The sequence below is a fragment of the Equus quagga genome, chromosome 5 (genome assembly GCF_021613505.1).
Source record: "Equus quagga isolate Etosha38 chromosome 5, UCLA_HA_Equagga_1.0, whole genome shotgun sequence".
NCBI lineage: Eukaryota > Metazoa > Chordata > Mammalia > Perissodactyla > Equidae > Equus > Equus quagga.
This window is the reverse complement of record NC_060271.1, coordinates 39657404-39681806: the sequence shown is the minus strand read 5'-3', so window position 1 is coordinate 39681806 and position 24403 is coordinate 39657404. Positions and strand designations below refer to the sequence as shown.

At 53.0% G+C, this 24403-nt stretch overlaps 1 protein-coding gene across 1 annotated transcript in view; it reads left to right on the top strand.

Moving 5' to 3' along the window:
- The window catches only part of TNFRSF8 (TNF receptor superfamily member 8), a 63237-nt gene that overhangs the window by 6701 nt on the left and 32133 nt on the right, over positions 1-24403 (top strand). Inside the window, exons 2-4 of the mRNA XM_046660424.1 lie at positions 8273-8360; positions 15796-15912; positions 22901-23053. Coding sequence (XP_046516380.1) covers positions 8273-8360; positions 15796-15912; positions 22901-23053 — 358 coding nt within the window. The remainder of the gene's footprint in view (positions 1-8272; positions 8361-15795; positions 15913-22900; positions 23054-24403) is intronic.

Here is a 24403-nt window from a genome sequence, read left to right as displayed (position 1 = left end):
TCTCCTTATTCTTAATACCATCCAATTTTCCCCAGCAGCCGCAGGGGTCCCTTGGTGGCTGTGGCTGCTGGGCTGTGTTACTCTGGGGGCAGGGACGGGACTTTACCACGTCTGAAGTGAGCTGAATGTGCAGCTCGGACACCTGCTGCAGCCCCAGAGCTTTCAGGAAGACTGGAATCTGAACAGCTGGCCCCTGCAGCCAGCCTGGGCCTTCTGCAGGGCAGGAGGGGCGTCTGTGGGAATGAGGAGTGAGCAGCTGCAGAACTTGCACTCGAGGCCAGACCTCGATAATATTGACGTACTCGCCTCCATCCCATCCATCTCCTCTCATATTAGTTGCTCTACAACCTTTAGTGGCTCCCCATTGCCAAAGGCAACATTTTCCAAAGTCATTCCCGTGGAATAGTAGTTCCATGAGGAAACGGTTCCATGGCCAACTGCATTTAAGAAATATCTTGTCTCTCTGTTCCCCGACTTTCTTTGGAGAATCAGTGAGGGAGTAAGCACCTTGAAGGCTCTGAGGGGCCCTAGAACTTAAAACGAAAACCTCTCAAATGGAATCCTGTGGTTCTTTGCTTGTGTCTTGTTTTGTTTGGCACCTGTTGGCATCCTGCTGAACCAGCAGTTGCTGGAGCACGGTGTGGGAAATGGCAAGTAAGTGCAGCCTGGCTGGCCGTGAGTCCTGGGCCTCATCTCCCGCTGTCCAGCCCATCAAACCCCTGAATTCCTGCCTCTGGACCTCTGCTCTGTCCTGGGATGCCCTCCCCTCACTTCCTTCTGTCGAGATCCTAGCCATCCTTCAAGGATCAACAGAAGTGCTCCTCCTCCGAGAAGCCATCATGAATCCAAGCTCCTTCTCATTTTCTGCTTTTGTTACACTGCTTTGCATTATCGACTCATGTATTTCTGTGATCTCGCCTGCGAGGTTCCCCTTCCTTCCACAGATTGTTATTTAGTGTCTCTGTCCGCCTGCTCTGGGAGCTGTCTTCACGAGGCTCAGCTGTCTAGCATCGGCGTCTCTGTCGTCCCCAGCCTCTGGCCCAGTGCCTGGTTCGTGCTGGGCCTTCAGGGAGCGCGTGGTGGAGGGGACTCAGGTTTATTCTTTGTCTTCTCAGCTGGGACCCTGTTTTAGTTTCCTATAGTGGCTGTCATTACTCACCTTAGTGGCCTAAAACAACACAAATTATTATCTTTCAGTTCGCTAGTCCCTAAGTCCACAGTGGTTGTCACTGGGCTGGGATCAAGGCGAGGGCAGGGCTGTGCTCCACTGGAGGCTCAGGGGAAAACCCATTCCCTTGCCTTTCCAGCTTCTAGATGCCTCCTGCATTCCTTGGCTCGTGGCCCCTTCCTCCATGTTCACGCCAGCTGTGTAGCATCTCTCTGATCCTGCTTCCATCATGGTCGCATCTCTCTCTCTGAGTTGGACTCTTCTCTTTCTCTCTTGCACTTTTAAGGCCCCTTGTGATGACACTGGGACCATCTGCATCATCCAGGATCACTTCGCCTCTCAAGGTTCTGATGAGCAGTCTTAATGCCACCTTTGCCACGTAAAGTGACGTAGTCATAGGTTCTGGGCATTAGGACGTGGACATCTTTGGAGGGGACTCTTCTGCTGAGCACAGACCCCTTCTCACCTCCTTCTTCCACCCCACGTGGGAGGTACTCTGTGAGGATGGCTACTGTTCTTGTAAACATCATCTTAGAGAAGGTGCTCGCTGTTCCCGGGGCTCCCTCCAGCCGGGGCTCCTGGCTGCATCCTCCATGGCTCTTTCTACGTCCACTGTCTTTGGGTTTCATCTCCAGCCACACAGCCGGGCTGCACAGAGCTATGCGCACTCCCCCTCAGCTCCCTGGAGTCCAGAGGTGGGAAGCTCCACCTGGCTCCTGCCCATGGGCGTGGCAGCCGTGAGGGATGCAGCCCGCAGCCAGGGATGGACTGTGTGCCTGTGGGTGCATCTAAAGTCGGCCGGGTGGAGGATGACTTCCATTTCAGGTGGTCTCTCGGTCTGGAGCTCAGGTGAGTGCTTGGGGTGGAGAGCAGGATTCCAATGTCCATCTCCAGGGCTAGGAGATGATGAAGCGCAGCCGGAGGGCAGAATAGCCTAGTGGTTACTTACAAGTAGAGCTGTGGTCAGCAGAACAATGGTCCCTTAAAATGTCCACATCCTAGTCCCTGGTACCTGTGAATACGTCACCTCCCATGGAAAAGGGGACTTTGTAGGTGTGATTAAGGGCTCAGGGGCCTTTAGATAGGGAGAGCAGCCTGGACCATCCAGGTGCGCCGACTGTCCTTACTAGTCCTTATGTGCAGAGAACTTTCCTGGCGGCGTTAGAGAGAGATGATACAAAAGAAGAGGGAGACGTGACGGGAGACAACCTCCACCCACTGTTGTGGGCTTTGCAGAGGGAGGAAGGGGGCCGTGAGCCCGGCAACGCGAGCCAAGGAGGGCAGCAGCCTCTGGAAGCTGGCAACAACCTTAGCCGACGGTCAGCAAGGAGATGGGACCTCAGTCTCACCCGCAGGGAAATGAGTTCTGCCCTAGAGCCTCCAGCAAGGACGCAGCCCTGCCCACACCTTCATTTTAGCCTGCTCAGACCTGACCTGGATGGGGGTGACCCGCGAGGGGTCCCTGGGAAGTGGCACACATGAGTGAGGTCCGAAGGATGAGTTGGGGTGGGGAATGGGGTGGTCGGGGGAAGAGCGTGCTCAAGGCTGCTGGAGGGAGGGAGGGAGCGCGCGCAAGTGGGGAATGGGGTGCAAGTGGGAATGGAAAGAAGGCTGGTGGGTGAGGATGCACAGGCCAGATGGTCCAGGGCCAGCCGGGCAGGGTCTCTCGGGCTACTGTGAGGACTGGGCTTTACTCACAGTTTAGTCGGAAGCCATCTGAGTGTCCTCAGCAGGTGGGGGGAGGAGACCAGATCTGTGTTTTGAAAAGCTCCCTCTGGCATCTGCACAGAGTGGGACATGAGGGATGCAGTGGATGTGAGGAGACCCCTCGGTGGCCGCTGTCAAGTCTAGACGGCGGGGGTGGGTGGGAGGGGTGAGGAAGAGCTGGTGGGGGTGAGGGTAGAACTGGTGTTTAAACAGACAGGACTAACCATGCAAAGCCTGGTGGGTGAGAGCCTGCGCGAGATGGCTCAGGCCAATCCAGTCTGTAACCCTGCCTAGCTTGTGACTTTAGGCAAGTTTCTTAACCTCTCTGTGCCTCAGTTTCCCTGTCTGTAAAGTGAGATAGACAGTAGGTCTAGTGTGGGGCCTGGGATTCTGCATTTTGAGCGTGTTCCCAAGTGGTGCCGATGCTGCTAGCCCAGGCACCTCGCCTTGAGTAACAGAGAGGCGGATCCCCGGGGTGGGGTGGGGCACGCCTCCCAGCTCCGGCCCTTTAGGGTATTTTGCTTTTGATCTGACTCTCCCCGGAGACCCCCAGCTCTAGACTGTCCTCCTGCAGGTGCCACCTGGCTTCTGGTCCCTCTATGAGCCGAAACCAGGTGGGGCTTTTTGAAAGTGAAATTTACCAGGTTTTGCAGGGAAAACCAAACCAACCTGAAAATAGAGAGGTTGAGAAATGGGACGGTTTTCAGGCCACTCTCTCTTTATCTTGATGCCACTAAGCCTGGGCCATGGGCCTCTGGTTGCACAGCTCATCACCCTGTGGACACCTCGCTCTGCCTCGAACCTGCGGGAAACCCCACCCAAAAGCCCCCCTCCTGGTCCTCGGGCTTCCCCCTCCCACTCTCCCCTTCCTGACCCCTGTCCCTCCCGGGCAGGGGCCAGAGCACAGCCCAGCAGTCTCTCCCCCTTCCCCCGGGGCAGCAAGAGCTGATGGACCGTCCAGGGTCTGGGCCCACGGCCAGAGGGACTTGGTAGGCCCCTGGCTATTGAGAGGGTCAGATCTCTTGGGGCTGCTGTGGACACCGAGGCTGCCTTCTCTGCCAGGAGCTGGGAGAGGCGAGGGCCTGTGTGAGTGGGCCAGGGGGTCGAGGGGCAGTGGGGTGAATGGAAGATGGCAGAGGGAGAGCAATGAATGGGGTGGAGGGTGAGGGCTCTGCCTGGGGCCTGAGACAGGGCCATCTTTTGGGGACCACAGATAGTGCAGCAAAGGTGAAGCTCAGGGCCCCAATGCCACCTCTCCCTAGGTTATAGGTTGGGAATACCCTGGGCGGGGTTGTCCCCGCCCATGGAGCAATAGTTCCAGGAGCATTCAGCTCTCTGTGCACAGTGGGTGCTTGATGCCCTCCTGTAGCGACAAGAGTCAGCTGACCTGGACTCAGCCTGACCGGCCGCTGGCGTGATCTCGGGCAGGTCTCTCGCCTCTCAGAGACCGGTTTCCACGGCAGTAGGGTCTCACAGGGCTGTTGGGTTCAGTAACTGCTGTCGTTACTTCAACAACATGTGTGCATCGCTCTGACCCCATTTTCTGGGCGCTTCTAAAACGCTGACATCATAGGCAAGAAAAAGAAAAAAATTCCCCAGCGTCTCTACCAGAGGTCATCCACGGCGCCTGGGGCGTCTGCCGCGGGCTCTGGGGGGTGGGGCTGAGCTGTGCCAGACGAGGACTCCACCTACAGCTCTGCAGACGGCTGGGGGCAGCGGGGGTCCAGCGCCTCCACGGGATTAGCGGGGCTAGCCCCTTCCCCCATCAGCCCCGCGTGGGAACGGAGCCCCCAGGTCCTCTATTCCTGCCCCCCTGGGGCTCCGATGGGCTCGCGCTGGACGCCTGGCGAAGACCCCGCCGGCCCTCCGGACAGCGGGAGGACAGCGCCCCCTGGTGCCAGGCCGCGGACTTACACAGACTTGTTGAAAAGCTGCGGGTCCTTCCCGAGCGCCTACGCGTCCTGGAGGGGGTTACCTACGGCTGTGATTTGTACCATCGCTTTATTCCTCTCTCTCTACGTGTACACATTTTATTACTATTATTAATCTTATTTTGCTGGACCACTTGCAAATGACTTGCAGACGTTTTGATCCGTCACCCCTAAATCCTCCAGCACCTTTCTTTTACCACAGGACGCCTCTTGGAGAAACAAATGTCCGGTTCATGCGTTCCCCGTGGATAGACACGGTGGAACACAACGTCCGTGTTCAACCTCAGCAGCTGTCTCAGCGGTCTCCTTCCCACCGCGCTGCAGGGTCCAGGCCAGACACCATCCGCTGCTCAAGTCTCTCTCCTCTCCTTTATTCTGGGACATTCCACAGCTCTTCTTTGTCTTCATGCACTGGCATGTTTAAAGAGCCCAGACCCACTCTTTGTAGAAAGTCCTTCAGTTTGGGTTTATCTGACGTTTCCTCATGATTTGATTCAGCTTGTGGACTTTTGGTAGGAAAACCACGGATGTGATATGGTGTCCTTCTCAGCACCCTGGACCTTTTTTATTTTACAGATGGGCAGCCCCCAGCCCAGAGAGGGGGAGAGAACTGGGGATACAGTGAAGCTCAAATCTCCTCTCTGTCTTAGTTGCTGTGTGACCTTGGGTAGGTGACTGCACCTCTCTGAACTGCAGTTTCCTGATCTGTAACATGGGGTGGTGATCTGGCCCCAAAGGGCTGGGGGTGGCATAAAGGAGGAGATGTGTGACTCAGGGGGAGTGATACGCAGTACCATGGGCTCCCTATCCTTCTCTGCACCTCCCACCCCTCCACTGTCCAGGGTGTGGTGGCAGGAGGGGAAGGGTAAGCTCCCTTCAGCTGCACCCTCAGGCCCTGGCAGAGGGAGCAGGGTTTGGGTCTGCGCGCAGCGCCCTCACGTCCGTAGCCATCAGTAAGATGCAGGCAGGCCAGAAGGGGAACACTCAGGCCAAGACAAGAATTTTCCCCACACGCAGCAGGCCTGGCAGGGGTGAACTCGCACCTTCAGCCCATTCTCCCTTAGGCTTCTGAGCTCATCCGGTGAGATGCTGCAGGTCAGGGACAACCTCAGGCTGTCCTGGCAGCTCTCTGCCCCTGGAGAGGCTCCCGGGAGCACCCTGGTTTCCTGGAGAAGAATGAGAGCCTGCTGGAGGGAGGAGGCTGGGCGGGGGCTGGCAAGGAGAATGTCCTCGAGGCCCGGCTCTGGATTAAGTGAGAAAGGAGACACACAGTGCCATGGGATGGGTGTCGTGCTAATGTCAGGTTATATTTATTATTTCAAATTTACATGGGGAAGTTTCAGATGTGCAAAAAAAGGAAAAAAGAAGGATGTAACCGATACTGCCTGCATCCACCTTCTAGCCACACGGGCCTCCTGCTGCTCTCTGACCGGGACGGAGGGTTTGTGTATTAATTTTCCCTGTTTCCTTGAGTGGAGAGAAGAGTAGCAAAGCCCCTTAGGCCGGCCAGGCGCCTCCTCGGGGCAGGGGGTGGGGGTGATAAATGGCTTCTGCTTCCTCCCACCAACCAAGAAAGCCTCTACCCCATTCATCCCACAAGTGGCTTCCTCCCACCTCCTGTCTCCTGGCACCATCTCGATGCTGGAGATACAGAGGTGGGCACAGCTCCCTCCTTCCTCTCCCCCGCCCCTTCCTGGAGCTCCGTGTCAGAGTTCTGCCAGGAAACCTGCTCCCTGCTCCGATTTCTTTCTCCCAGGAAGGATGAAGTTCCTTTCCACGATCCCAGGAGACTTTCCTCTCTTGAACCCCCTGTAACAAAGGGGCTTAACTTCCAAAGAGGCCTGGAAATGTGTGTGTGTGTGGGGGGGCTTCTTAAAAATGCATATTCCTGGAGAGATCGTGTCTTGATCCCAACTTCACACCATGCACCAAAATGAAACCCAAATATGACAGGTGAAGCAACATTCTCTAGAAAGTAATGTGGGAGAATATCTCAATGACAGTGGGGGGGCAAATAGTGTTTAAATAGGACATAAACCATAAAAGAAAAGATTGATAAATTGTATTTCATTAAAACTAAGAACTTCTGTTCATCAAAAGACTCCACTAAGAAAGTGGAAAGGCAAGCCCTAGGATGGGAGAAGGTATTTGCAGCACATTTACTCAACAAAGGGCTCCTATCCAGAATATATAAAGAACTCCCACACATCAACGAGAAAAGTCAGACTATCCAATTTTTTTAAAAAAATAGGCAAAAAACCTGAACAGGCATCTTACAAGAGAGAACATCCAAATGGCTAAAAAACATGGGAAAAGGTACCCAACATCATTACTCATCAGAGAAATGCAAGTAAAAGACACAATGAACTACCACTCCACACTCACCAAAATGGCTAAAATTTTAAAAACTGACAATGCCAAGTGTTGACAAGGATGTGGAGCAATCGGAACCCTCAGACACTGCTGGGAAGTGTCCATTAGCACAGTTTAGGAAACTGTATGGAGAATCTATCACAGCTAAGCAAGCACATCCTTTATGACGCAGCAATTCCACTCGTGGGTATACATCCAACAGGAATGTGTACACTTGTGCACCAAAATATATGGACAGGAACAGCCCTAGCTGCACTATTCATAATGATCAAGAAGTAGAAACAGCCCAAAGGTCCATCAGGAGTAGAATAGATAAATAAATTGTGCATATTCATGCGATGCCATACTGCAAGGGAAGGAATTGAGTGAACGGGTACTATTTGCAACAATGTGGATGATTCTCACCAAGCAGTGTTGAGTTAAAGAAGACAGTTGCAAGAGAACGGAGTGTATAATTCTATGTGTGTCAAGTTCAAAAGCAGACAAGGCGAATCTGTGGTGTGAAGTCAGCTGGGTCCTTTCATGGGTAGTGCATGGGAAGGGCCACGAGGGAGGGTGCTGGGGTGCCAGCAAGGTCCTGTTTCTTGATCTGGATGCTGGTTTCAAGATGTGTTCACCCTGTAAAAATTCAGTGGGTATACACTTGAGATCTATTAGACATCAACAAACAAGTTTCCCAGAAATCCTCATTGCTGGGTCCATGCCAGAGGCAAGGTAGGAGGCAACTGAATTAATCCAAGGGAGAGGGGATCGGGGCTGGGACCAGGCGGAGGAGGCGGGGATATGGGTCCAAAGAGGCTGAGAGAATTTGTTGATGGGTTGGATGTGGGCATGACAGAAGGAGAGAGTCAAGGGAGGCCCCAGGGTCTGGGCCTGAGTTGTGGAGGCTGCAGTTGCCTTCACCCGCCAGGGGAGCCCGACGGCAGAGCGGGTTGGAGGGACATGTGACATCAGGAGCTTCCGTCCTGAGTCTCTTCTGTGACACGAGGCTCAGTCTCAGCGAGTGGAGACCAGGCTGCCTGGGACTGAGGGGCAGGAGGGAGGATGGGTGTCTGGGACCCGCCTGGCCTCACCAGTTTGTCCCACCTTCCAGGGTCAAGCCCCCACGGACCTCTGTGCTGGAGACCCCAGCCGCTACCACGACGAGGCTGCCGGCAAGTGCTGCTACCGCTGCCCTAGGGGTGAGTAGGGGTGCTGGGGGTGCGACAAGGGTGAGGTTTTGTCCTCAAGTTACAACACTCTGGGCGACTGGTGAGCGGGAAAGGCAGGAGCCAACATCGTCACTGTCACATTGGCTCTAGGTCCGCTAAGGCCGCCCTCTGTGAGTTTCTGTTTGTAACTAACGGCTGCCCCTCACCGGACACTTGCTGTAGACGTGCTGGTCTGAGACCTTCTCCTGCATTGCCTCCTCTGCTCGGACCCTCCCAGCTGTCCCTTGTGAGTGTCCTTTTGCAGATGAGGCTTTTGGGGTGCTGCAAGCTTACATAACTTGCCCAAGGTCACCCAGCTGGCTGGGGCTGGAGCGCAGGTTCTGTGACCCCGGAGCCTGGTCTCTGATCCCCTGCTGGCCGCCCTCACTTCTGGGCCTACAAGCCCTTTGCACGCCTTCCCTTCTCAGGCCCAGAACACGCATTTATTCCAGGGCCACCTGGACTGCAGATCTCTCGGGGACCAGCCTCAGCCCAGAGCTCACTTCCTAGAAGGCTCGCCCACCCCCAGCCCAAAGATCGGCTCGAGTAGATTGTCAGGAAGTCCTTCCAGAACAAGGGTGAGCCTTGTTCTTTTCACTTCACAGATGATGCTCAGGCCGGAAGAGGTGAGCCCCCAGCACAGGCTCATGGGGCACTGCCATCCTCTGTGGTTGTTACTGAAAGTCCCAAGGCTCATCCAGTGGCCTTAGCTGGGTGGGGCATGAGATCAAACTGAACTGTGGTCTCTGACCTCCGGAGACGGTGACCCCTGGGGGAAGAAGGAGCTTAGTTATGCCAGCGGAGGGTGTGAGGACTGTGCGTGGCTGGTTCATCGTGCTGGGCCTTTGGAAGTGGGTGCGGGTCTTCAGGATGGGCAGGCGGCCCAGCTACCCATCCCTAAGGCTCCCAGCATTGCTGTCTGGAGGCTGGTGACAGGCCATGATGCACAAAGTCACCAAGGGTATGAGGCCGGAGCTGGGCGAGAACCCCGCTCAGCCTGTTCCAGACCACAAGGCAGACGGAGCCCACGCTCAGGCCAGCAGGGGACCGAGAGAAACATTTTGGGAGAGGATTTGATATCTTCTATTTCCAAAAATGGTTCAAAGTCATCACTGTAGGGGAAAAGTAGAACTTGGCTGGACTTTGTCGCCTTTATTTTGTGGTTCAGTGTTGGTTTTAAAGTGTCTATTGGGGGGGTCTCTGTGCTTTCTTCACTGCCTGGGGTTGCAGCGCCTAACAGGCCCCTCCCGTCTCCTCCCAGCCCTCTCCCCCCCTCTCCATTCCCGTCCTTCCCCTCCATCCCTCTCCCCTCTCCATGCCCCTCCTTCCCCGTCCAGTCCCCTCTTCCCTGCTCCAGCCCGCATCCATCTACCCATCTGTCTCCGTCTGCGTGGGCTGCCATAACCACCACCACAGACTGGGGGCTCGAACAGCATCTGTTTCCTCCCATTCTGGAGTCTAGAAAGTCCAAGGTCGAGATGCCAGCAGGGTTTGGTTTCTGGTGAGAAATCTCTTCTTGGCTTGCAGCCAGCCGCCTTCTCATGGCTGAGAGAGACATCTCCTTGCAAGGCCAGCGATCCTATCAGATCAGGGCTCCACCCTTATGACCTGATTTATGCTTAATTACCTCCTAAATGCCTTGTCTCCAAATACAGTCACATTAGGGGTCAGGGTTTCAACATATGCATCTGGGGGGGGCACAGTTCAGTGCCTGGCACCATCCCCGTCCCGTCCGTCCCCATCCATCTGGCCACCCTCCCCCATCCCGTTCTCATCCACTCTTGCACCCAGCCGTCCAACAGTCTTTTACTGCTTGTTCCTCTGGTGAGGTCGCTTGTCACCTTTCCAGCTTTTTCTCCCTTCGCCTTTCTCCAGGAACTGCTGTGCTTTGTGTCCTGTGAACCTACTGTGCGCTTTCAAGTCTCTGGGCCTCTGTCTGCAGCTGGGACACCCTCCCCCACCATCTCCACCTGCTGCAATGCCAGCACCCCTTCCTCCGTGAAGCCCTCCCTCACCAGCCCAGTGCTATGTGGCTGGTGCACAATGCTTCTCCCCAGGCCCATGGCGGTCAGTGTTCTGGAGCGGTGTGGCCCACAGTGCTCCGTGACTTTCCTTGGGACCCCCAATCCAAGCCACGGGGAGAAAGACGCTTCCTCCCCATGTCCTCTGGTGGGGCCCTAGCGGGAGCGCTTGGAGAGAACATGACATCCTGGTCCCCGGCTCCCTCCACTTAGATGCTGTGACTTGGGAAGAGGGGGTCCCTCTCCAAGGCCCAGTGACTGGGGGTGGCTGAGGGCTCCTGCTGGTGTGGTGGGCGGGGCATTATACTGGAGTTTTATTGACCCCGTGCTTCCGGGCAAGAAAGAGAGGAAAAATGAAAAACCCACAAAAACCCCTTCCTCCGTCTCTCGGGGAAATTTCTGACATTTTGCCCGCCCTCTGCAATCAGCGCTCAGCTGTGTGGCAGGCTTTGTATGGGGGCGGCTTGGTGGAGGAAGGAAATGGAGACCTTTGAGATTGAGAAGTTTAGATGTCATCGGTTCCTCCTCTCACCCAGGCCTGTAATGCCCTTTCTTGCATCCTTGACAGCTGATCCCCAGCCCTCTGCTTACACACCCTCAGTGATGGGGAGCTCACTCACTGTTTCATAACAACGGCAAGGCTTAACATTGGTGGAGCACCCCCCCCACCCGCCAGCCACAGTGCTGAGCTCTTTACGTAAATCAGCTCGTGGAACCCGGACAGGAAACCAGAGCGGAGACCTGGACGTGGCGGGGTTCAGGGGTTTTCCTGTGGTCACGTGCTGGCAAGTGGCTCAGGTGGAGCTCGTACGTAGCCATCCCACTCAACCAACTGACCAGATTTGGGGAGGCAGGAGAGCATGCCAGTGAAGAGCCGAGTCGGGGCTACACTCGCTTCCTATTCTGCATGCTGCTTCCTCGATCCCCCTCCCCTGGGTGCAGGACTTGCTCCTCATAGGCGGGGGCTCCCCTGCGGGTGTGGGGGCCCTGCCCAGGTGTCAGGGGATGACGTGAAGCCGGGCCCTGTGCTGGGCAGAGAGCCTGGCTGGTTTGTGGCGGGTCTATCCCGTCTTGTCCCAGGAGCTGAGGCTTTCTCTGAGGGCTGTGAGCAGGAAGGAGGAGGGGAGGCCTCCGCTGGCCGTCCTGCCCTTGGCCAAGCTTGGCTTGCCCACAGCTCCCTCCCCGGTCTGCAGTTCTCCTTCAGGGCAACGGGAGGGACACTTGACAAACATCTTTCAGCCCCAGTCCCAAAACAAGAAGAAAGCATCTGATGACTCAGATGAATCCAGATGTCCACCACTGTTCTGGTTCCCCAAGGCCAGGACGGCCCTGGAGCACTGCTGGAGGGCCAGGGGCGGGATAAGCGATTCCCCAAGAAGGGCACCCTGTGGGCTGGAAAGCCCTTCCAAAGCATGTCTGCTGCAACAGGCTGTGGGAATCTGGGGAGGGGCTGCTGGGAGCCGTGGGAACACGCTCCTGGGGGACCTGACCTGGTCGGAGCGTTCAGGGGGCCTTCCTTGAGGAGGTGGCATCTAAAGTGGTCCTGAGAATGAACAGGGGTTGGCCTGGCCAAAGTGGGGGAGGGTGTGCCCTGGATTGAGGTCACAGAATATGCCGAGGCCTGGAGTGAGCAGGGACGGCCGCTCAGGGACTGGGAGGGAATCCACGGGGCCAGAGCACAGGGTGTGGAGGGGGAGCATGGGAGGGGAGGCTGGAGGGGCTGGCGGCCCAGACTCGGTGAGGGGAGTTTCTGGGGCCGGGTGGCCTGACTGCCCTGGCAATGAGCCAGAGGTGAGAGGCCGCCGGGAATGTTCTCACAGACTTGGAGAACATCTGGAAGAGGGCTGATCAGAGACGGGGAGTGGAATGTGGCTGGAGGCAGAGCAGGGTGGAAGGACACATGGGAACGATTCTAAGAACACCACCCAGCTCCAGAGCTGTTCTTGACCGTTTTTGTTTCTGATTATGAAAGTGATACTCAGTGGAGAAGATCTCTGTGGAAAGTGGGAAAAAGAAACTAGAATAAACAGTCACATGCTTTTGCTACCTCTGCGCCAGCCCCGGGGCCTTTCTGCTCTTTGCACAAGCCACCTGGTCCCTCCTCAGGGCCCTGGCACCGGCCCTTCCCTCTGCCTGGCTGCCTCCTCCAGCCCTTCTGACTCAGGGGCCTCCGACCCCGCTCTACGGAGCTCCCACTCCACGCCCCACTGCCTTTCGCTCTGTAGCTCCTGCTTCCTTTTCTTCAGTTTGTATCCACAGTGGAAAACAACTTGCTCGTTGCTCTCTCCCTTGCTTGTCCCTCTTCCGCACGTGTAACTCCGTGGGAGCAGGGACTCCGCTCCTTCAGTCTCTAAAGCCGCGCCCGGTGCAGAAGAGCTGGTCAGGAATGTGAATTGAGTGAAAAAACAGTCCACCACTGAATCAGTGCTTGGAGCCCTTGACTGTCTTTTCTGCAGGAGAGGGTTTCTAACTTTCACCCCCTGCGCTGAGGGGTGATTTTAAAGGGACCCAGAGAGGGGATGCGGACGAGTCAGATGATCAGGAAAGTTCCATGAAGGGAGGGTATTTCATGACCTGACTGGACATGAGGGCTTCCCGGCGGGTGCCAGTGGGGATGGAGGGCACCTCAACCTGGACAAGAGCGTCTGTCTTAGTGTCCTTGGGCTGCCGTCAACAAAGTGCCACAAACTGAGCAGCTTAAAGAACAGAAATTTCTTTCCCACGGTTCCGGAGGCCAGAAGTCCAAGATCAACGTGTCGGCAGGGCTCTTGGGCCCCTCTCCCAGCTTCTGGCTGCCCCCGGGCTTGTGGCGGCATGACTCCAGGCTTCACATGGCCGGTTCCCTGTGTGCACGTCTGTTTCTGTATCCAATTTTCCCTTTTGCTCAAGACGCCAGTCATATTGACTTAGGGCTCACCCTAATGACTCCATTTTAACTTGATTACCTCTGCGAGGACCCTCTCTCCAAATAAGACCACATTCTGAGATCCTGGGGGTTGAGACTTCAGCATATCTTTTTGCGGGACATAATTCAACCCATCGCAACATTCTAGGACCTAGGAGGAGTGCCAGAGAAAAGACCGAGAAGCCCAGGCCAGCTGAAACAGAGGGTGCACGAAGTGATTGATGGACACTAATGCCAAACTGGGAGTCTGGAGACAGAGAGAGGCCTGGGAATGCCAGGCTGAGGAGTCTGTATCGATTTGGTGCCCAGAACATGTATTGATCACTATGTGCCAGACCCTGTGACAGGGGAATCATTGGTGAGCAGAAATGGAAAAGTCTATCCTTGAGGAGCTGACATTCATGTAGGAAATTCAAACACTAGCACAATTTATCCCACAAATAAATGTGAGATTGCAACAGAGTTAGGCGTGGGAGAGCGAGGTGCATGGGTCTCTGACGGTTTATAACAGGGGTCCTGACCAAGTTGCTGAGGAAGTGATGCCTGGACTATGATGTGAAGGCTGAGTGGGAATTTACTAGGGGAAAGTGGAGAGGAGTACTCCTGGCACAGGACCAGCTGTGCAAAGGCCCTGGGGCAGAAGGGAGCATGGCCCCTTTAGGGAACAGGGAGACTCCAGTGTTGCTAGAGATTAGATAGCAAGGGGGATATAGATGGGCAGAACCTCCTTAACCGTGGTAAGGACGTAGGCCTCTATCCTGGGAGCTGTGAGAAGCCTTTGAAAGTTTTAGACAAGGCGATGGGATGAGATTTACCCTCTGAACGACCACTGGGGACCTGCTGAAGTTTTCTGAGCTAGAAGGTGCCAGCGATCAAGCTAGTATTTTTGAGAGGTCCTTGCATGTTATTCTAGAGCAGGGCTCTTACCTTGGGGTCCATGGACCCCCAAGGGTCCACAGGTAGACTTCAGGGGTGCTGTGAGCCCGAATGAGTTCACTTATTTTCATTAGCTTCTAACTAAAATTCGCTTTATGAATTCCTTCTATTATGAATTAAGGCAACAAAGTACGGTAGTAACACAGTACCTGCAGCTTTTCCGTCAGCAGAAATCAGATATTCTCATATTGTATTACAACTGGACTACCCTTGCTGCAAATATCACAAAATGCTGTTTATGCTCATCACTACTCTGAAACTGTGGGACTTATTAGACCTTATTTAATGGGTTTACAACGTGTCACATATATTACTGTATCTTAAATTATTTCGTTTAATGCTTTGACAGCCAGATTTCAACATGGCTGGATTCCTTTGGAATCCTAAGTATTTTATTTAATGCACTTAAAGACATGATTCTGGGCAGCGGCCAAAGGCTTCCCCGGAATGACTAAAAGGCACGTGAAATGTTGAGCACTCTGGGTGTAGATTCTTTTGGTTGTAACTAACAGAAGCCTAACTCACTTAGGCCCAAACAAGAAAAAGAGAAATAATTGGCTCGATAATGGAGAAGTCCGTGGTGCCATCAATTCACGTGGAGTGACGTCCTCAGGAGTCCATGTCTCTCCCATCTCATCGCCGTCTCCTCAGGCGGTCCCTGCCCACGCTGCGCAGCCACATGGCAGCTCCAGGCTCGCCTCGTCCTTTCACCTGGAACTCCATCAGTAGACAGGGGCTTTTGCCCGGGGGGCCTTTATGAAACTCTCAGAGATGCGCTCATTGGCTGACACGGGTCATGTGCCCCTGAGCCAATCACAGTGGTGAGGAACATGCGCTCTGATTGACCTGTCTGGGTCATGTGCCCATCCAGGAGGATGAGGTATTCTGATTGGCCAGCCTGGGTCATGTGCTCCTCCCGGAAGCCGGCTGTGGGAGGTGTCCTGACTAAACCATCACTGGGCGGAGTGGAGCGGGACTGGTGAACGTCCCTGCCGACATCGGGGATGCCCCCTACCCTTTTGCCGCATACAGTCGGTCCCATCCCTGTCGAGTGGGCGTCACCGGCTGCTGGGAGATTTGGTGCCTCTCAGTCCGCCCCATGAGGCTCCCCAGTTCCTGCAGTGAAACTGGACTCGTGCGGGAATGGTAACCAGTGCTCCTCCGGCACTTGCTACATGCCGGGAACTGCTGTCACACCTCACACGTGTTTCCTCACAATCTCTTTAATCCTGTCGACGACCCTAGGAGGCAGATCCTGTTATTAACTTAACGGTGCCCATGAGGTCATTGTCACTTGCCCAGGGCCACGCAGTTGGCACGTGGCAGCCCCGAAATCCCAGGCCCAGCACCTTCCCTGTGCGCCTCACCCTGTGCTGCTTCTCCCACCTGCCAGGTGCCCTCGTGGGTGTCAGTGCCTCCATCTAGAACACAACAGCTGGGCTAACACGTTTGGGGGGTTTAGGGGTGGATCTGGGAAGGGCTGCAGGGATGAGAGGTGGAGGGTGGGGCGTTGAGGCCTTTGCTGAGGTGGCCTGGCCTGGAGCTTCTCTGCCTCTTTTCCCAGGGCCGACCCCGCAGCCGCTGTGCCCGCAGAATTCATCTGACTGCCCGAAGCAGTGTGAGCCCGATTACTACCTGAGCGCCCATGGCCGCTGCACGGCCTGTGTGAGCTGCGCGGGAGGTAAGCGCCTGGTCCTCTCTCCACGGGCTCCTTCCAGGCAGGGGCTCCTCAGGGGACAGGCAGAGAGTCTGGAAGGTAGGGAGCATCAAGATTTGGTGGCGGTACTCTGAATAGGCCCCCTGGTGCCTCAGTTTCCCCCTCTGGATTTGTGAATTGATAGCAGCCTTGGTCTTTTGCATCCGTACTTTTTAGAGAGACGTGGTTAACGTGTTTCCTCAAGGGAGGGACTCATGTATTGAGTTTAATCTTCACAAAACCCCTGGGGAAGATTCCTTTCTTATCCCTGCTTTGTGGTGAGGAAATTGAAGCTTAGGGAGGGTAAGGGCCTTTCCAAAGTTACAAAACTCCGGTAAGTGGCAGAACTGGAGTTTGAGCTGATAGTCTGACCCCAAGAGCTGTGTTCTTTCCCTAAGACCGCAGCGCTTCCAGAACGGTTTCAATAAGCGCTTCTATTGTGAATTTCTTATTATGGTTAGTGAATGTGGTTTGTGCGCTGTCTGGTGTTTGTTTTGCTTTTGTGTGGGTTTTTTGGGGTGTGGGGTGGGGAAATTTGTTGAGATTTCTTGTGGCCTAATAACTTTCCGTATTTTTTAGCATGTTGCATGCGTTTGGGGGAAAAAAATGTATATTCTGTTTGTTGCGTACAAAATTCTATATATACCTATTAGATCAAACTTGTTAATTGTGTTATTTAAGTAATACACATCCTTATTTATTTTTGTCACTTTCACAAAGGCTCATTTCTGAGATAGATGTGTTAAAATCTGTCTCCCAATATGCTCATTTTCCATCAGATTTTCATTGTGTTCTACCTATTTTTGCTTTATATATGTCAAAGCTATGTTATTAGGGACAGTGTTCATGAATATTATGTTTTCTTGGTGGGTTGGACCTTTTATTAACATGAAATATACCTCTTTGTGCCTTATAATGTGTTGGCTTTCATTCCATTATTGTTTGATATTAATATTGCCATTCCTCTTTGTCTGCGTTAGCATTTCTCTGGTATATCTTTAAATTTTTAAAATTGACAGCATTTTGGAGCTGGCTCCGTAGCCTAGCGGTTAAGTTCAGTGAGCTCTGCTTTGGAGGCCAGGGTTAGGTTCCCAGGTGCAAACCTATACCACTCATTGGTGGCCATGCTGTGGCGACAACCCACATACAAAATAGAGGAAGATTGGCACAGTTGTTAGCTCAGGGTGTATCTTCCTTGAGCAAAAAGAGGAAGATTGTCAACAGATGTTAGCTAAGGGCCAATCTTCCTCAGCAGGAAAAAAAAAAAAAATCAAACAATACAGAAGGATAAGGAAGAAAGCCAGCTCTGCCCCTCCCATATCAGTGACTGACTGACACGTCTCTGTACCTCTAGAGAGAAGGATGGTAGGTTAGTAGCCAGACAGACTATACACGCATGGAAAGAAATGATTTTTAGGAGGATGAGATCATACGATTTATGACATTGAAATGATTACATTTAATTTTATTCAAATGGATCAGAGGAAGAAGAAACTAAAGTGAAGAAATTAAACTATCACAAGAAACTAGTTCCTTAAAAAAACCCTCTAAAATTAAGAAAAGAGGTTATGAAAATCAATAAGCGGTTAGGGTCATTTAGGGAACGGCTTTCCCTTGTGGTAAAGTCACATTCCACTTGTTCCAGTTTTGGGGGACCACAGAGTAGCGTGACTCCCGGTAGTGAAAAGTGAAGTCGTCAGCCCGCCCACCTCCCATTCTCTTGCCCACATTGTTGTCACCTTGTCATTGTCTAGGAGGTTTGTAGTCTTTCCTGTAGGCCTGAGTCCCGTGGCATGTTAGCTTCACTTTGCTGTTTAAATTTATCTATTGTGTGCTCTGAGTACGTTTACCTCAGCTTCTCTGTTCCTGAAGTTTTCTTTTAGATTTATCGCTGGATTGTTTAGAGTTCTCGGTCATGTGGATTTTTCAGGCAGGCCTCATCTTTGCACGGCCCTGGGCTTGCTTCATGTTTGCGAATGTCTGTTGGCTTTATACCTGACTGACAGCGTGGGCAGGTATAATCTCATTCCTGGGGTGTCTTTTCTCTAGAACTCTGTGGGCCTTGGTGCGCTGTCTTCTCGGGATGAGACTTGCTGTGGAGAGGTCTGCTATCAGCTTTCTCTTTTCCCCTTTGTCGGTGACGGCAAGAACGATCCTTTCTTTACCCTTAACGATCAAAAACGTAACCAGAGTGTGCCTTGATAGTAATTGTTTGCAAACAGCTCTTCCTGGTATCTGGGAGGCCTTTTCTATCTTCCTTCCATTCAGGGAAACTGACATAGATTTTTCTCTCTGCTAAATGTCTGTATCTCAGCATCAACTTGTGGACTCCAGTTATCCTTATGTTTGATGGTCTGTGCCTTTCTTCCTTGTCTGTCATCTTAAATTGCATTAATTTCTTTGTCTGTTTACCGTACACTCACTGGTATTTTCTCAATCTTTTCTCCATGCTATTAACTCAATTTTCTGTCCCATCTCTTCTGTTTCTTGCCTCCCAGGTATCACCAGTGGCCCCAGGACACTGCTAAATTATTTCCTGGCTTTCTCATAGCGGTGCTCTGCATCTTAGTTGGCTTCCTGTAGCTCTGCAGTCTTCCTTCTTATCTCATCGTTTATTAAAACCGTCTTTTCTGGGGCTGGCTCCGTGGCCGAGTGGTTAAGTTCGCATGCTCCGCTGCGGTGGCCCAGGGTTCGGATCCTGGACATGGACATGGCACTGCTCGTCAGGCCATGTTGAGGTGGCATCCCACATCCTACAACTAGAAGGACCTGCAACTAAGATATACAACTGTGTACAGGGGGGGTTTGGGGAGATAAAGCAGAAAAAAAAAAAAAGATTGGCAACAGTTGTTAGCCCAGGTGCCAATCTTAAAAAAACAAAAACCGTCTTTTCTTTGGGCTCTTCCTTTATTGAATTTATATTCTTATTAATTACCTTTATACTGTGAAGCAGTCCTGGGATCGCTTCTGTTTGTTTTAGGCTGGGTTCTTTGTCTTTGCAAACTATACATATTCCTATCTTCTTTAGATCTTTCTCGTTCTCTTTCTTTCGTCTTCTCCCTCCCGCCTCCCTTCTCCCCTGCGTTGTGTGTCTGCAGAGTTGGGATGTTAGCTCTTCCTCCTTGCGCCAGCACAGCGGGGGCGGCAGTCCTGGCCCTGCCCTCTTTCTGCCCTGATCCGGTGTGAGTGACTTCTCCTTCACACCTGCCCCACCTCACTGGGCTCTAGATTGTCTTGTCAGCTCAGAGCTTCAGCTGGGGACCGAGTGTGACTTTCTTAAAAAGATGTGGTAAAATATACATAACATAAAATTTATCATTTTTGCATGTACTGTTCAGTGGCATTAAGTACATTCACATTTTCAGGTACCCATTGCCGTCATCCAGCTCTGTCCCCATCAAACGCTAGCTCTCGTTCCAGCCCCTACTCTCCAGCCTTTGGCAACCCTTGTTCTGCTCTCTGTCTCTATGAATTTCACTACTTAGGAAGTTCATATAAGTGGGATCATATGATATTTATCCTTTTGTGACTGGCTTGTTTCACTTAGCATGATGTCTTCAAGCTACATCCACGATGTAGCATGTGTCAGAATTTCCTTCCTTTTTAAGGCTGGATAATGTTCCATTGGATGGATCGACCACATTTTGTTTATCCATTCATGTCTGTGGACACTTGGTTGCCCCCACCTCTAGCTGTTGTGAATATGCTGCTGTGAACACGGGTGTACAAACGTCTGTTCAGTCGCTGCTTTCATTTCTTTTGGATACATACTCAGCAGCGCAACTGCTGGATCATGTGGCAATTCTGTTTAATTTTTTGAGGAATCCTGAGTGTTACTTTTGAAAGTCACTTTTGGAGGCTGCGGGCCTGGGGGCAGGCAGAGATGGGTGTCGTCCTTGGGGGCAGGAAGCTGCATCCCCTTGGTCAGAGAGTCCAGCAGAGGAGGGCGTGGACACCCCTCCTGGCGCCTCTGCTCCCTTCCACAGCTTGGCCCTGCTTCCAGAAGTTGGCCGATCCAGGCAGCCATCTCCACCTCTGCCTGAGATGGTGGACCGGCTGCACTTTGAGGCTTTTTTCTTGAGTTTTCCAGGCATGGCTACTCACTGCCCTCGTCTGCCTCTCTCTCTAGATTTTTGAGAATTCTCCAGATCTTATTCTCGCCTCAGTACAGCGTCTGGGGTGCAGGTGAGAGTTAGGGGCTGCACTGGGGTCACTACAGCAAGGAAGAGAGAAAGGTCAGTCACCTGAGATGATTGCGGGGGAGCCAGGCCTAGGAGAGCCTTTTGACATTTCTGCCCACCTCCCATTGGCCAGAAACCAATCACATGACCCCAACTCAAGTGCAAGGGAGGCTGGGAAATGTAGTCTTTCTCTGAGGCCGTGTGAAACAGGAATTGATGAACACAGCATTGTGCTCCAGGGTATCCCTTTTTAGAGCTGTAATTTCCTTTTGCATTTCTGGGAATATTATAATTAATACGTAATAATATATAATAATGGATTCTGAAGGCTTGTTCTTTTTCTTTTTTATCTGCTTCCTCCAGTGTTGGTTCTTTTTGGGTTTAGGGCTCTTTTTTCTTGGTGCCAGTTCTCTCTCATGTGTGGTGACTTCAAGTTCGGCACACGTGTCTGATGACTTGGGGGGTCTGCAAGTGGGTCTTGTGAAACCCACTTCCCAGGGGTGTGGGGCTAAGTGGGTGGGCGGGCTGCCGGGCAGGGTCTGCTGGTGGCTGGCCTCTGGGTCTCTAGGGTCCCTTCCTCCCAGCTATGACCAGCCCCGGGGCACCGCGCAGCCCGAGCGTCTCTTTGGAGAGATGCCTGGCTTCTAGCTCTGTGGCGTAAGTGCATGGGAAGTGGGGGGAGAATGAGTCACGCTGAGGCTCCCGCTGCACTCTCTCGGATTCCGGGGGCCCGCTCCTGCCACAGCCCACTCGGAGACTGGAGCGCCCCACAGCCTCTCCCGGCATAATCCTCTTGAGTATATTTTGGGCTGTGGTCTCCTTTTTCCATCCAATCCCACCTTCCTTCCCTATTTCAGGAAGTCCTCATCATTTCGGGCTGACCGAGGATGCCCCTTGTTGTTTCCAGGGATGTTTGCTTTAATTATTTGCTTATTTTTACCACTGACTCTTTTTCTATTGAGATAAATTCACCTTTTAAAGTATACAGCGCAGTGGTTTTATTATATTCACAATGTGCAACCACCACCACTGTCTGATTCCAGAACATTTCCACCTCCCCCAAAAGAAACCCCTTACCTCCCAGGTCTGCCCCCCTCCCTCCCCTGGCAATCACGAATCTACTTTTTGTCTCTATGGATTTGCCTACTTTGGACATTTCATATAAAGGGAATCATGTGGTGTGTGGCTTTTAGTGTCTGGCTTCTTTCTCTTTGCATAGTGTTTTCGGGTTTTTCCATGTTGTAGAGTGTGTCAGCACTTCATTCCTTTCTATGGCTGACTAGTTGCTAGTTGGCGTTGGATGGGTATGACACACTTTGTTTATCCGTTCTTCAGTTGGGGGACATTGGAGTTATTCCTACTTTTTGGCTATTATGAATAATGCTGCTGTCAACATTCATGTCCATGTTTTTGTGTGGACATATGTTTCCACTTCTCTCGGGCCTATACCCAGGAGTGGAATTGCTGGATCGTATAGCAAATCTGTGTTTAACTGTTTGAGGAATTGCCAAACTGGTTTCCACAGCACTCTGCTGATTTACGTTCCCACTAGCAGGGGACGAGGATTTTAGTTTCTCCACATCCTCGCCTACACTTGTCTGTCTTTTTAAAATTTTTTTTGAGGAAGACTAGCCCTGAGCTAACTACTGCCAGTCCTCCTCTTTTCGCTGAGGAAGACTGGCCCTGAGCTAACATCCGTGCCCATCTTCCTCTACTTTATATGTGGGACGCCTGCCACAGCGTGGCGTTTGCCAAGCGGTGCCATGTCCGCACCCGGGATCCGAACCGGCGAACCCTGGGCCACTGAGAAGTGGAACATGTGAATTTAACCGCTGCGCCACCGGGCCAGCCCCTTGTCTGTCTTTTTGATTCCAGTTGTCCTAGTGGATATGAAGTGGTATCTCAATGTGGTTTTGATTTGCATTTCCCTAACGACTAATGATGTTGAGCATCTTTTCATGTTTACTGGCCATTTGTGTATCTTCTCTGGAGAAAAGTCTTCTCAAATCCTTTGCCCATTAAAAGAAATGCTTAATAGACTTTCTTAAGAGCAGTTTCAGATTTATAGGAGGATTGAGCTGAAAGTACAAAGTTCCCGTCTGCCCCCTCTCCTCCACCCCTCTCCACCGTTTCCCCCATTGTTAACATCTGGCATCGGTGTGGTCCATCGTTACTGCTGAGGAACCAATACTGGGACGTTATTAGCTAAAGGTCCTAGTTTACAGTGAGGTTCACTCTTTGTGTTGTGCATTCTGTGGTTGTGGACAAATGTATAATGTTGTGGATCCACCGTCGCAGTACCATATGGAATAGTGTCTCTGCCCTAAAAGTCCTCTGTGCTCCGCCTGTTCACCCTCCCCCACCGCCTGTCCCCGGTACCCGCAGGTCTTTTGACCGTCTCTACAGTTCTGTCTTTTCCAGAGTGTCACGAAGTTGGAATCACAGTATGGAGCCTTTCCAGAGTGGCTTCTTTCAGTTAGAAATAGGCATTTAATGTCCGTCCATGTCTTTTTTGCCCATTTAAAAATTGGGACGTAATCTATTTTTAATACCATTTTAGTGCTCTCCAGGGAGTGGGGTGGGAGGTGCAGGCAGCCTTGTGGACCGGCCTGCCCTCTTGCCCTCATCTCAGGAACGCTCTGGAAAAAAGGGCTGTGCATGCCGCCTCTGTGTGTGGCGGAAGGTCACAGCAGCATCCTCTCTCACATGCTGGACCACCCATCCCTGGGGGTTCGCCGGACCCTTGCCTCGCCCTCCCTCTGTCCCCTGTGACCCTTCGCTGTGTCCCTTAGATGACCTCGTGGAGAAGAAGCCGTGTTCATGGAACTCCCCTCGTGTCTGCGAGTGCCGGGCTGGCATGTTCTGTGCCACGTCAGCCACCAACTCCTGTGCTCGCTGCTTCCCCCACTCCGACTGCCCACCAGGGATGATTGTCAAGTTCCAGGGTAAGTGTCTCCACCCTCAGCTCGGGACCAAGACCCGTGCTGATGCCACACCCCACGTAGACCTCCAAGTGACTTCCGACCTCCCACGTCCTCCTTCTGCTTTCTCCATGATGCTGTGGATGCACCAGGCCCCCAGAGTCCCCTGCTGCCCTTCCCCACGCCTTGTGTCCCAGGCTGACAGAGACCCTGGTGGCCCAAGGCACAGGGCTGGCTGGAAGAGGTCTTGGGTTGGTTTGGGGCTTGAAGCACTTCTCTGATGCCCGATAAGCAAGAAGGAAACCTCGAGTCTCTGACCTGGGAGTTTCCCGGGAGATTAGGGCTGGTTTCCCTGTTTCACAATCGAGGCATTGGGAATTAGAGGAGCCAAGAGATTGGGCACCAGGCTCAAGACTGAGAAACTTGGGTTTCTTTTCCAGCTTGCTGTGTGACCTCAGGCAAGTTCCTTACCCTCTCTGGGCTTCTAATTTTCTGACAGTACAAGGAAGGCCAGTGGCCAGAGAAGAGATAAGGGCCACAGATCCTGGTGGGTGACATCAAGAGTGCCTTTCAGAAGTGAGGAATGGGGAGTTGGGGAGCTTTAGACCACAGCCCAGAAGAGGTGCCACAGCCACACAGGGGACATGGGAAAGGGGTGAGACGGGCTCAGAGGGAGCCACGACCACTGGGGAGAAAAGAGCCAACACCGAGCCCATGACCCCTTCCCCAACCTGGTCCTTTTCCAAAGCCCCACCCTCCCACCCCCCTTCCTTCCCCCACAGCCAGCCCATCCCTTGGTCCCACAGATTTTGCCTCCCAATTTTCTCTTCCATTCCCCACCCTCAGTTCCTCCCCTGTGGCAGACAGCCAGAGCCACCCTTGCAAAATCGAATCTGACTGCCGCCTCCCCTCTCTCTCTCTCTCACACACACACACTCGCAGACACACACCTGCTGCAACACATCAGTATCTCTCGTTACTCTACCGATAACGACGTGTTGGCAAAGGAGCGCAGGTCGGGGGGCCTCTTCTTTTAAGTCTGCGCCCTTTGGCATTTCTGGGTTGCCGGCTTATTGGGCTCCAAGTCTGGGACATGCGAAGGAAGGAGAAACCCCAGGGGACCTGCCACTGTGTCGTTCCTCAGGCCCCAGGGCCCCTTGCCCGTCCGCCGTCTCCTCCCTGCCTTCAGAGTCTCATGTCTACACAGCGTCCCGGGCCTTGGCTGCACTCGGTGGAAGGCCTGGGGAAAGTGCGTCCAGTACGTCCTCCCGGAAGCAGGGTCTCCGGGATGTGATCCTTAACCCGACCCCGCGTGGCGGCCCCTCCTCCTCCAGCCGCAGCTGCAGCCGCAGCCCCTCCTGGTCTGCGCTGCCT